This window comes from Capricornis sumatraensis, chromosome 8, assembly GCF_032405125.1.
Source record: "Capricornis sumatraensis isolate serow.1 chromosome 8, serow.2, whole genome shotgun sequence".
NCBI lineage: Eukaryota > Metazoa > Chordata > Mammalia > Artiodactyla > Bovidae > Capricornis > Capricornis sumatraensis.
Window position 1 is genome coordinate 24,410,398 of NC_091076.1, and position 12,558 is coordinate 24,422,955.

At 39.4% G+C, this 12,558-nt stretch overlaps 1 protein-coding gene across 2 annotated transcripts in view; it reads left to right on the forward strand.

Annotated features, from left to right (window-relative positions):
- Positions 1-1,992, forward strand: part of LOC138082870 (L-lactate dehydrogenase C chain) — a 38,286-nt gene extending 36,294 nt beyond the window's left edge. For both annotated transcript variants that reach the window (XM_068976292.1, XM_068976293.1), the window contains one exon: positions 1,828-1,992. In XM_068976292.1, the coding sequence (XP_068832393.1) occupies positions 1,828-1,992 (165 nt within the window). The remainder of the gene's footprint in view (positions 1-1,827) is intronic.
- Positions 1,993-12,558: the final 10,566 nt, after the last annotated feature.

The window sequence follows — 12,558 nt, forward strand, 5'->3', positions numbered from 1 at the left end:
ATAGAGAATTCTCTTTAAATAACCATTTCCTCACTTAATGGCCAGTCTAGGAGAAAAGGAAGCAAATTTCAGTACATCCAGGGTCATATTGCCAGCCAGGCATGATGCTTAAAGGGAAAGAGGGTAGGCTGAGGGGCTGGCAGCAGGTCGTGATCAGCACATAGGGGTAGGGCCCTTATTTCCAGTCCACCCAGCAGCCCCTAAGTGGGATGGACATGCATTTCCAGTTTTAAGAAGCCCCTGCTAGTAGGAAGAGACACATTGAAAGTAGAGGGAACAGATTCCTGAATCACTAGCAGGGAAGGAGAATGGCTTCTGCTCCAGCCACTCTAGCCTTTTTCCTGATGCCACCCAACCAACCCCTGCAGCTCATGTTCAAGCTCCAAAAGGCATTGTGCTACACAGAGGTAGCTCCAGGACCACGGACTGGAAAGGGAAGTGGGAGGAGGTAAGTGTAACTGGAGCTGGAGTGTGACTGGGAAGGGAATGTGCACTGGCAGTCTGGTGGGCCAGTGGCCTTCCATGGCTAGGCATAGACCAGAGTGAAGTGAATGTGAGTAGAGCCTGGTGGGGAACCCTGCCAGGGGAAGACATGTAACTAGTCTGAGGAAATCATGAAGTTGAGTATTGAGTGGCTACCAAAATGAGGGAGCTGGACTGCAGTGGAGGAGATGGATAGGGAGTCCTTCTGTGGGCCACTAGAATAAAACAGGAACACTGAGCTCCTGAGTGAGCTCATTGTTCACTGAGGAGAGCCCCAGACATGGTGAGAGGGAGGCTTGGCTGAGTAGTTCCAGCGGACTCTGAGCTATCAGGGGAAGGTGGGGGGCACCACTCCAGAGTTAAGGAGCCTCTCCCTTGCTCTGTGCTGGTTCCTGGCAACTTTACAGTCAGATTTGGAGGAAGAACAAGACCTTCCCATTGCTGCCTCCAACCCTATGTTCAACCCCAAGGGGTGAGGTAGGAAAATGCAATGGGTAGTGGGAGGCAGAGAGGTGTGAGAGATCTACTGAGTTTTCTTATCTTCCAGGGAGGAGGTGGAGGCGAGTGTGTGGTCATGTAGGCGTTGTGTGAGTTACCCAGTTTGTAATAGGCTCTGGTAGCTGCCTCTACAGCCTTGGCTTCAGCTCCAGGGTTGAAGGGAACATCAGGGCTGCTGATGGAAGGTTCCATGGCCCCAGGATAGGGTGGTGGCCATGGCTGCACCTATTCCACGGCGCTGTCCATCATGAAGGACTCGGATAGTAGTCAGGTGGCAGCCAAGAGGGCAGGGGTGCATTCCATTAGTGACTGGCAGGGAGATTACATAAACCCTGCTGGGCATGAGAGGACCTTGTAACCTTAGGCTCTACCTCTGGAAACTTGAGAAGCCGCCTGTTAGCACCTGTTGTCCAAACTTAGTGGCATCCCCTGGTGTAGAGATTATGCAGAGCAGAGCTTTTCTAGCTACTTCCTACTTCTGCCTTCGCTGTTCTCTTATTTTACACCAAAAAACAAACACAGGCTGCTTGATCTCACAGGCTGCATAGTCCTTCATCAGACTGCATGACATCCTTTCCCTTAGACAGAAATATGACAAAGGTTAAGGCTAAAGTAGACAATGTCTTTTTTGGTTCCTTTGAAGTCCTCTGGAATGTTCTTTGTGTCATTAAACACAAGTTCTTACATGGTTGTAAGACATTATGATGCTTTTGGTGGTGTTCTCTCCACTGCCCTCAGTGATTCTTGAGTTCCATATTCTCTCTGTATATTCTAATTCTGAAGCTCTCTTGCATAGCAGCTTTTCCATATCACATTACTGAATAATAACCTAATTTTGCCTTTTAGGGCTCATATGGAATAAAAGAAGAAATCTTTCTCAGTATCCCTTGTGTCTTGGGACGAAATGGTGTCTCAGATGTTGTGAAAGTTAACTTGAATTCTGAGGAGGAGGCCCTTTTTAAGAAGAGTGCAAGCACACTTTGGAACATCCAAAAAGACCTGAAATTTTAAAACTTTTTAATGTTCCATATTTTAGAGAACAGAAGATAGTAGGCTGTATATTTTGAAAGTATTCTCACCTGATCTGTAAAAAATAAAAAGAACATTGGACCTATGATGTAACTCCAGTCTCTCAAGACTAGAAAAAGGAAATGGTAAAAAATTTCTCCCCTTCAGGAATTTTTTATAGCTCTATTCTAATGGGCTCAACCTGTACAAATGTATGTCATAAATGTAAAAGTTGGCTTCAGGTTTATTAGAATATGTATAATAATCCATTTATACAGAGCTTATGATTCTTCTCATAAAACAATGGGATTTCTAGAATTGAAATTTCATCTTGTGCTTTCTTCCATTAGGACATCAGCATATTCACTTTATATTGCTTCAGTAACTTCATGCATCTACATATAATCATTACAATTAATATAAATGTATATCAGAAGGAAAATAGAAATAAAACTTTATGGCCTAAAAAAATTAAATGAGGTATCTTCACCCTGCAAGTATTATACCAATTAATGTAAACTCAAATAGTTGATTTGGTCCCACTGTTGAAATACCACACAGGGAGTTTAGACCAGGTTATTAATTTAGCATACGACTACTCTGCTTACTGTATTATGGTTATGAGGTCAGGATGACATGATTTCTGCCTTCAAGTATCTCACAGGAAGATTTAGTCAATTGGTAGCTCCCTCTTGGTGTCCAATGTTAGGAGTACACGTGCTTCATACAAAAATATATATTTCCTTGATTCCACAAAGAATTTAAGGCAGCTATAGGAAATAGACAATGAAACAAAAACTGAAAAATCAGGACCAAGGTAATTTATCAATTAGACTAGGACAGGACCGGTGGGAGAATTAGAAGGCTTGTATACAGGCCCTGAGGACTTAACATGGCTCTAGTGGAGGCAACCCCATTTGGTCAGAGAGTTATGGTTCACTGTCTTGCTAGTCTTGCTGTTTAATAGCTTTCATCTACTACTGAATATGGTTAGTTTCCCATTATTTTGTTCTCTCCTTTTTTTTCACCTCTTCCCTTGAATGTACAAAATATGGTCGTGAGTGAGAGTTTCATTAGGATGGGGAGGAGGGGAGTCTAATGCAGGTTTGTCTTTTTATTTTTTAAAGTTTCTCTTATATACCAAATTAAAACTTCATTTTAGGAAAACCTTGCAGAGATCAAAAAAGCTGCAAAATATACTTTCTACAGGGAATATTCTAGGGAATAAAATTGCTCTACACTGTGTGTTCTCAACTGGACCATTACTGTCCCAAGGGGTGAAAATTGGTTCTTGGGTGGGAGGTTGGTGAAAAAAATCTTTGATATTACAAAGGTTTGACTCGCCAAAGCTCAGGCCTACCAGACAAAAGTCTCATTCTATAATATTTAATTTCACAATGTGGGGACAGGTGAGGGAGCTGAACACTTAGGGATAATGTCTGAAAAAGCTTTTGAGTAGACAATGAAAAAAAAGTTGAGAAACACTACTCTACATTTTGTAAAAGAATTTGTCAGATGTGTATTACGTTTTATGATTCACAAGTGAGTTAGAAAACAGTCGAGTAGAATGTGGTGGGAGAAGTAAGGAATGGGGGGATTTTATTAGATTCTACATTTAACAGACTTCATAAATAATGAGCTGTAGAAATGGTTATCAGTTGTGTCTATGGTTATCAATTAGCACTGCCCTGATCAAAGTCTTAGTTTTGCATCTCATTTAACAAATCTCTTGCATAGAGTGTTTAAAATTTTTTTCTACTTCAGCTCATATTTTGTGGGTGGCAAAAAGCAGCCCTGTGATTCCTTTCTCCCACAGCCCTGGTGAAAAATTCCCAGTGAAAAAGTGACAGTGACAGAGTTAGTCTCTCAGTCGTCACTCCGTGACCCCCAGGACTGTAGCCTGCCAGGCTCTTCTGTCCATGGGATTCTCCAGGCAAGAATACTGGAGTGAGTAGCCATTCCATTCTCCAGGGGAACTTTCTGAATCAAGAAGCAAAAGCCCTTCCTTATCCTATACATTTAGACAAGGTTTGTTAAAAATAAATTTACTTGGGCTCCCCTGTAGCTGGATTCTGGGCAAGGAATGCTCTGTGTGATGGCCGAGGCCTTTCAGTTGAGTGTGCCTGCTTCACCCTGTGCGCTTGGAGCCCAGTGAGCCTCTGAAGCCCGCCGGCCAGAAGCATCAGCCTGCAGGCTGCGCAGGTGGCAGGCAGCGGGCGCCGCCGCCTCATCGCTGAGTGTCCAGCGCCCGCTCCAGGTGCCCTTGGCCCGCGAGGTGTGCGCGGGCTGGGCGCCGCCTTCCGCAGCCTCAGTAGCCAGCGGCTTTCCTCCTCTGGGCTTCCGCCAGCTTTCTCCATCTTCCTCTTCCGCTTGCGTGGGCAGCCTGAGTTGGGCTGCGGGAGTCGTCCGCACCTGTGGGAGAATGGGGGGCTGTGGGAGTGAATTTCTGTTTCCTGGCGTTGACTCTTTGCTCCCTGCGGGCTGGTGGTGTGCCTGCCGCTCAGGGGAGGCTGGCTCTGCATCCATCTGAAGGTGGGCTGAGGTACTGCGCGCCTGAACCTTCTGGCCTGGCCTGGGGCCTGTGGACTGCCCACGAATGCTGGGCTCCAGCCTGGAGCTAAGAGCTGGGGAGGGCAAATGGGAGGAAGAGCTTTCCCAGTGCTAAGTCTCATTTTTGGTGGAGCAGCCCCTTTTCCTTCCTTCGTTCCCTCTTAACTCCTCTTTACTGCGCCTTTTGCCTCCCCCTCCACTTGGTTTGTCTTCTGGATCATTCCCTAAGTGTCTGCAGCACCTCCTTCCCCACTGGCGCCCAGGAGTACTGTATATGACCCCTCTCACTACAGACCAATTCCAAATGGGAAGAGGCTTTGCAGTTTTTCCTCAGGATGGCCACCATCAAGTGTGAACTTCAGAAGAGGAAGAGCTTCACTGTAGGAAGTGGATTGGTTGCCACTTGGCCTGTGCAGTCAGCATCTTACTAAAAGTAAGTTGTACACCGTTGTCAACAAGTGAGTGCAGTCAGCCTATTAAGAAAAAAATTAAGCTTAGGGGATCATATATAAGCTAATACGTGATAATAGAAATTAGCTATGCCAGAGAGCCATTTGAGTATGTTGCCTTTAAAGAGAAAGTTTTTTCATCTGCCTGTGCTGCCTTGCTCCATGGCTGCTTCCTAGCACAGTCAGCTGTAGCCCCAGAAAAGCAACTGTTGTTCAAGAGCAGTCAGTTGCTTGCTGCTTCAGCTCTGAATAAGTCTGTCAGGTGCTTGGGCAAATTTAAGAAGCAGGTAGGTATATGGCATTTTCAGAAGTGGCGAGGTCCTCAAGTGAGTTACCACATCAGCAAAATAACTCAATTTTTAACAGATTATGAACAAACCAGAAAACTCTTCATGTACTTTATTATTCTAGAATAAAATAAATACATGCTGCTTTAATAAAATTTCCTTTAATCACTTAACAAGCCTAACATTGACTCAACCAGGGAAGCCTGTAAACATAATAAATAAAAAATAAAAAAGTGTCATTTATAGCCTGTCAATCTCTTACTGTCTTCAGCAAAAATAAACAGCCTGGTGGAGAACTGTTATCTTCACACCTGCAAATGATGGAGGCTGTTTTTGTTAAGGCTGTCAGAACACAATTATGACATATAGTCCAAAGAATGAAGTCACCTCCTTATCATGTTAATTAATTGTTCTCTTTTGAAGATCTATTGTGTTGACTAATTGAACAATAATTCAAGTAGAGTGTCCCAGAAAAACCACTGGAGCTCCCTCTTTGGAATCTGGCTGGTGGCTCTGAGATTACCAAAGGCCCTGACTCACCCTGACTTGTGTCCTCTTTTAGAAGCCTCATGTTCTGCACATGGCTTCTTTCCCAGTGGGCTGGAGACAACCAGGGGTTGTATTTTTTTGGCCAAGGCCTATAGAACAGTAGTTTTCCAGTGAAGTACCAGATACTTATTTATGTAAGAATGAAAAAAAACAAAAAACAGTAATATCCTTTCAGAAATTTCTAACTACTTTGTAACTATGTGACTTAACCTGGTGATAAAAGCAGTTATTAAAAGTCTGCCTCCTCTCCCCCTTCTCCAGAGAAGTTATGTGCTCTGAGCCCTGGCGGGTCAGACAGTAAAGAATCTGCCTGCAATGCAGGAGACCTGGGTTCGAGCCCTGGGTTGGGAAGATCCCCTTGAGAAGGGAAAGGCTACCCACCCCAGTAATCTGGCCTGGAGAATTCCATGGACAGAGGAGCCTGCCAGGCTACAGTCTATGGGGTCGCAGAGTTGGACACGACTAAGCGACTTTCATTCATTCATTCATTCTGTGCCATTGGGTTAAGCAAACTTTCCTCAGGTGCAGGCAAGTCCACTGCATATGGTTGTGCAGGTTGCGTCTAGTTCAAGAGGTGAGTGGGGGGCCCATCCAGCCCCTGTTGGCTTACCCCAGAGGAACAGGTGCTGTTTTCTATTGTTGCATCCAGAGGGGGCTGCTTTTTATAGTTCTTATTGGTATCCTCTGTGTTAGAAACATCTCTATGTGAAAGCATGTTGATATTTCACTTTCGCTCATGTAGTAACAGTATGAGGTACCCCTTTGCTTGACTAGGAAACTCAGCTCACTAGAACAACTGGAGAAATAGGTAGCAGAAAGAGTGTGCAACCTGTCAATTGACAACTGTGTCCTTTTGACATACCTCCAATCAATATAGAATTTTTGTTTTGAGCACTTCCTTAGTTTCTGGCATGTAAGATGTCTCAGCTTCTTCATCTCATATATTTCCTGCCTCAATCATAAATCAGCCTTTTTTTCAGGGAGCCTGATTCCTTAAGAGTATATTATAATCTGAGCGCTAGGTGTGCTCATTTCTACACACAGCATTTTAAAAACTATATTTCAAAGCTAGTTTTGTCAATTCTGCTCCATGCTACTAAATCTCTGTACTAATTCAGAGTATCTAGAAAGCACTGGCGTCTCATTAAGCAACAACCTTTTCCTTGTGATAGTTTCAACTTCTAGGCTAGTAAGTTATAGTCTAGTTTAAATTGCTTGACTGTGAAGTTCCACCAATTAGAATACAGGAAAAAGATCCAACAGTATAAGTTGGACATGTACTTTAATTATGGATACTTGATCATTTATTTCTAAGTACTAGCTCAAATCAGTTTTTTTTTTCAGTGCAAATTTTAATGATATATACTAAAGATAATATGTACTTATCTACATTATTTTTCAAAGGTAATACATTCACAAGGTTAAAAAATAAAAGTAATATAAAAAGATATGCATATGTCATATTTTCATTCTGTTTCCATCTAACCTTTCCCCTAAATTCCACTTTAGGAAACCATTTGTCTGTTTCCTGTATATCTTCTAGAGTTTCTTTTGCAAATACAAATATATATAATTTCCCACCTTTATTACAACAATGTAGCATGCTAGAAATATAGTATTCCTTTTTGCAAGTAACATTGCCTGATTAAAGAACTATAAAATTTTAAAGTTGGAAAGGGTCCTATATTTTAATCTATTTATTCAGAAAACTTACTGAGCTTCTGTATGCCAGGTAAATGCTAAGCACCAGATGAGTGAAAGTGAATGACTTCCTCTTCTCTAGGAAGATGTCATTAATTTTCTCTATTGACTTTCTATTTTTTACTTCCATTCTAGCCTTTACTATTTCCTGTTTTCTTTGCATTTAGGCTGCTCTTTTTTTCTTGTTTCTTAAGATAGTTATTTATTAAAGATCTTTCCTGTTTTCTGTTAAGCATTTGCAGGCATTTCTCAAATTTACTTGGCTGCGCCACGTTTAGTTGTAGCATGCAGAATCTTGTCTTTGTTATGGCAAGCAAACTCAGCTGCAGCACATGGGATCTAGTTCTCCAACCAGGGATCAAACCTGGGCTCCTTCCAAACAGGCATTGATTTTTTCCCCTTTAAGCACTGTAAAGTTGCACCCCATAAATTTTGGTATGTTGTGATTTTGTTTTCGTTTCAGATATTTCTAAATTTCTCTTGCAATTTTTCTTTTTTGAGGAACAGGGTTAAGTTTTTTGTCATGTCTTAAATTTGAAATACTCCTTGATGGCATCCTTGGCCTGAGATTCTTTGCCACAGTTCTTAACTGTCACAACTTCAACGAAGTTCTTTACAGACTTTTTTCTTCCCTATTCATTTTATAGAGGCTATCCATTACCCTAGTTTCTTGTTTTCATCAAATGTTTGCTTTGGTGTTCAACTTAGAGGTCCTCCACCAATTTGACATATATAGACTCATAACTGGATGCAAACAAGCAAAGATGGGTTTAGTGCTTTTCAAAGGCTTTGGAAAATAGTACTCAAAAAAAGGTGCCTCTTCTAGAAAGCAATATAGATCTCATTTTATACACTGTGAAAATCTCTGCATTTTGAATGGCTTGTTTATTCACATTTAATGTTATTGTAATGTTTGGATTTATGCCTGCCATTTTGCTATTTTTCTGTCTTGTGTCTTCTGTTTCTTGTTTGTCCTTTACTTTTTTTTTTTTTTTTTTGTGGGGATAGTTTCTAAAGTTCCATTTTAATTATTTTTTGTTGTTTAGGTGCTAAGTTTTGTCTGACTGTTTGTGACTCCATGGACTGCAGTGCGTCAGGCTTTCCTGCTCTTCCCTATCTCCCAAAGTTTGCTCAAACTCTTGTCCCTTGCCATTCAGCCATCTCATGCTCTGTTGCCCCCTTCTCCTCTTGCCCTCTCTTTCCCAGCATCAGGATCTTTTCCAATGAGTCGTCTGTTCTCATCAGGTGGCCAAAGTATTGGACTTTCAGCTTCAGCATCAGTCCTTCCAGTGAATATTCAGGACTGATTTCTTTGAGGGTTGATTGGTTGGATCTCCTTGCAGTCCAAGGGCCTCTCAAGAGTCTTCTCCAACAGCACAGTTCAAAAGCGTCAGTTCTTCAGTGCTCAGACTCTCACATCCGTACATGAGCATTGGAAAAACCATAGCTTTGACTAGACGGACCTTTGTTGGCAAAGTAGTGTCTCTGCTTTTTAATATGCTGTCCAGGCTTGTCATAGCTTTCCTTCCCAAGGAGCAAGCATCTTTTAATTTCATGGCTGCAGTTACCATCCAGTGATTTTGGAGCCCAAGAAAATAAAATCTGTTACTGTTTCTACTTTTCCCCTTCTATATGCCATGAAGTGATGGGACTGGTTGCCATGATCTCTTAATTTTCTGAACGTTGAGTTTTAAGCCAGCTTTTTCACTCTCCTCTTTCACCTTCATAAAAAGCTTTTTAGTTCCTCTTTGCTTTCTATTAGAGTGGTATCATTTGCATATCTGAGGTTGTTATTTCTCCTCACAATCTTGATTCCAGCTTGTGATTCATCCAACCCAGCATTTCACATGATGTACTCTGCATATATGCAAAGTTAAATAAGCAGAGTGACAATATATTTAATACATTTCAAATTATTTTTTTTGAGGATCTTTTTTTTAGGGCTTTCTCTTGTGGTTACAGTATCAGCTTTAAGTTCCAGGACATACTTTATAATTTTGCACACTTAATTCTAAAATACAGGAACTTTGCTCCATTATAGCTTCAGTGTCTCACCACTTTTGTGTTATATGTCTATATGTATTAAAAATGTAATGTGTTATAATTGCTTTATATAATCTTAAGTCTTTTGTAGAAGCTAATAGAAAAAATATAGTTTTTTAAATATTAACTTTTTCAGTTTTTGGTATTTTTTGTCTAGATATGAGTTACTGTCTGGTGTCACTTCTGTGCTCTACTAGTGTCTTTCCCTTCCTCCTTTGGACTGCTGTTGTCAAATACCTTCTATATCTTGTAGGCCCAAAAATAAATTTTATAGTTTTATGCAGCTGTGTTTTAAATAAAAGAGGTGTGTGTATACATTTTCTGCTAGACACATCTACCACCTCCAAATAAGGCCTTTTTTCTATAAGACCTTTATCCTTTTCCTGTACTATCACACTGGCTGTAGGAACTCCAGTAAAATGTTAAACAGAAACAGTGATAGTGGGTATCTTTGTCTTGTTCTTGGTTGCAATGGAAATCCTTCTAATTTTCCTTTATTATTTGTGATGCTTGTTTTGGATTTTTGATACCTTTTCAGGTTGTTTCCTTTTCTTCCTAGATTGTTGAAATTTACCTTTATTAAACTCTTAATTCATTTGGAATTTCATCAGGTTTTTCTACAACTTAAATGATCTTTTTCTTTAAATCTCACATGGTGTGATATATTAATAGACTTTCTGATATTGAACCGTCTTTGCATTTCTGGGTAAAACTTTCTTGGTCATGAACTATTTTTCAAAAACCCCACTTATTGTAATATTTTATTTAGTATGTATCTGTAAATAAGATTTACTATTTTTCATGTGCTCTTTGCTCAGTTTTGATAGCAAGGTTTTAGTATGTCCCCACCAAAAATTTTTTCCTATTATCTAATCAAACAGGTTGCCTGAGATAAGAATGAACTGTTCTTGAAATTTTGATAAAACAATTTGAAGGGTGAGGGGCTAGATTTTTGATAAAACTTCATCAGTGTAATTTGTTCAGATTTTCCATTCTTGAGTTGTCCCTTTCATCCAAGGTTTAAAATATATTGGCATGTGTTTTATGAGTTTTTAAACCTCTACTGTATATGTGCTTAACTCTTCTGTTTCCTATTTGTTGGGGATGTTGTGCCCTAGTATTGCTAGTTATTTCTCTAATTTATTAGTCCTCCTCTCCCCAAGAATTAGCTATTTTATTGATACTGGTGTTTTTAATCTTACCACTTTCTGCTCATTTATAAAAACTTCCTTTTACTTTATGATTAATACTCTTATCCTTGATCTTTCTTGTTTAAAAAATGCATTTAAGAATATAAACTTTAACAGTACCACATTTTGTTTTGTGGTACTTTTACTGTCAGTTATAAATATTTTGTAATTCCTAGTTTTCTCTTTAATTCAGTGAGTCATTTAAGAGTATGCTTTTTGCCTTGAAACATTTTAAAATGTGTTATATTGTGGTTGATTCTAACTTAGCTGAATTGAGATCACAGAAATGTGGGTTAACATTCGCCCTCTGAAATCTGTTAAGGCTTACACTGTGACCCAGGTAACAGACAATCTTTATAAATGTTCCTTATGTATTTGGGGGAAGGGGATGGACTTAATTGTATCATCTTTCTGTATCCATTCACACTGACTTTACTGTTTAGTTTCACTAAATTACTAATTTTTAATGATCTGTCAACCTCTGATAAAAATAGTTAATCAAATCCACTTAGCATTTCCTAGTTTTTTTTCCCAATATATTTTGAGGGCGTTTCATGAGTTGTGTCTTGGTTCATTATCATTATATACTGTTGGACTGTTTCATATATTGTTACATAGTACTCATCCTTATTAATACTTTTTTATTATTGAAAATTCTCTTTTGTTTTCCATTAATATAACTCCACTAAACTTCTGGCTAATAATTACTTTTTAAACTCAAGAAGAAAAAAATTCTGATAAAACAATGTTTAAAACATCAGACTATGTCACCTTTTTTTCCTTGTCTAGTGGGACTAAGGCCTGATTTATGTTTTGCCTGACAGTTATATTCCATGTTTAGTTGTTTCTCTGTTTCCCTTTTAGCTAAGCTTTTGATCTAAATGGATTATTCTCTGACAAAAATTATTTCAAAGACTTGATAAGGGAATATTATTTCTTAAATGTTTTATGGAATGAATGGAAATGTTTTTGCACAATAGGCTAAGTGGAGTAGCAACAAAAGTTTTTCATAATTTATTCCTATTGGGTAAATATTGTTGAAACTATGGTACACAGCTGGAGCTGGATAGAGAACTATGTTTTTTTCCTCCACAAAACATCAGACTTACCAGTTTTAATTTAGGTAAGTTAAAAAAGTTTATCATTTAAGATGAGAACTTTTTCTGACTTGAATTTTTTTCTGTTAGTGGCTATCTGAACTTTGTATCATGGAAGTTAAGAGCATTTCCCCCAAAACTGTTGTTACTGGGACAGCTTGTCGCTGAGCAGTGATCTGGCCACTGCTCCTGCTCCTTTCTGTTTCTTGACTTGGCTTGGTGTCCAGTCTGAAAGCTATTGTGGTTTTTGACCTTTTAGAGCACAGAGACTGGAGTGGTAAGCCTAAAAATGCCACTGAGCCATGCACACACTCTGAAATATATTTAGACTATATTGATCATATATTTAATCACAAAATACTCCTGTGGCGAAAAAGGACTTTTATTCTACTTTAGGCCCTTTAGTAGTGTTTAAAATTTCAGCAAATTATTTTTATAATAAAATAACTTACCAGAAATACAGGTTTGAAAAAAAATGAGAATGTTACTATAATCCTGCGTATGTATGATTAAGAGTGTAAGGCTTTCTTATTAACACAGCACGAAGTAACAAAATGTAGTTTATATTTAACTTGGGATACTCTAGTTCAGAAAGGTCAGAATTATAATTCAGTTAACATGAATTCTATTTACTGGAGAAAATTAAAGGGGAGAGGAGGAAGGGGTGCTAATATGATAGCAGTCCTTATTACCATCTTAGTTT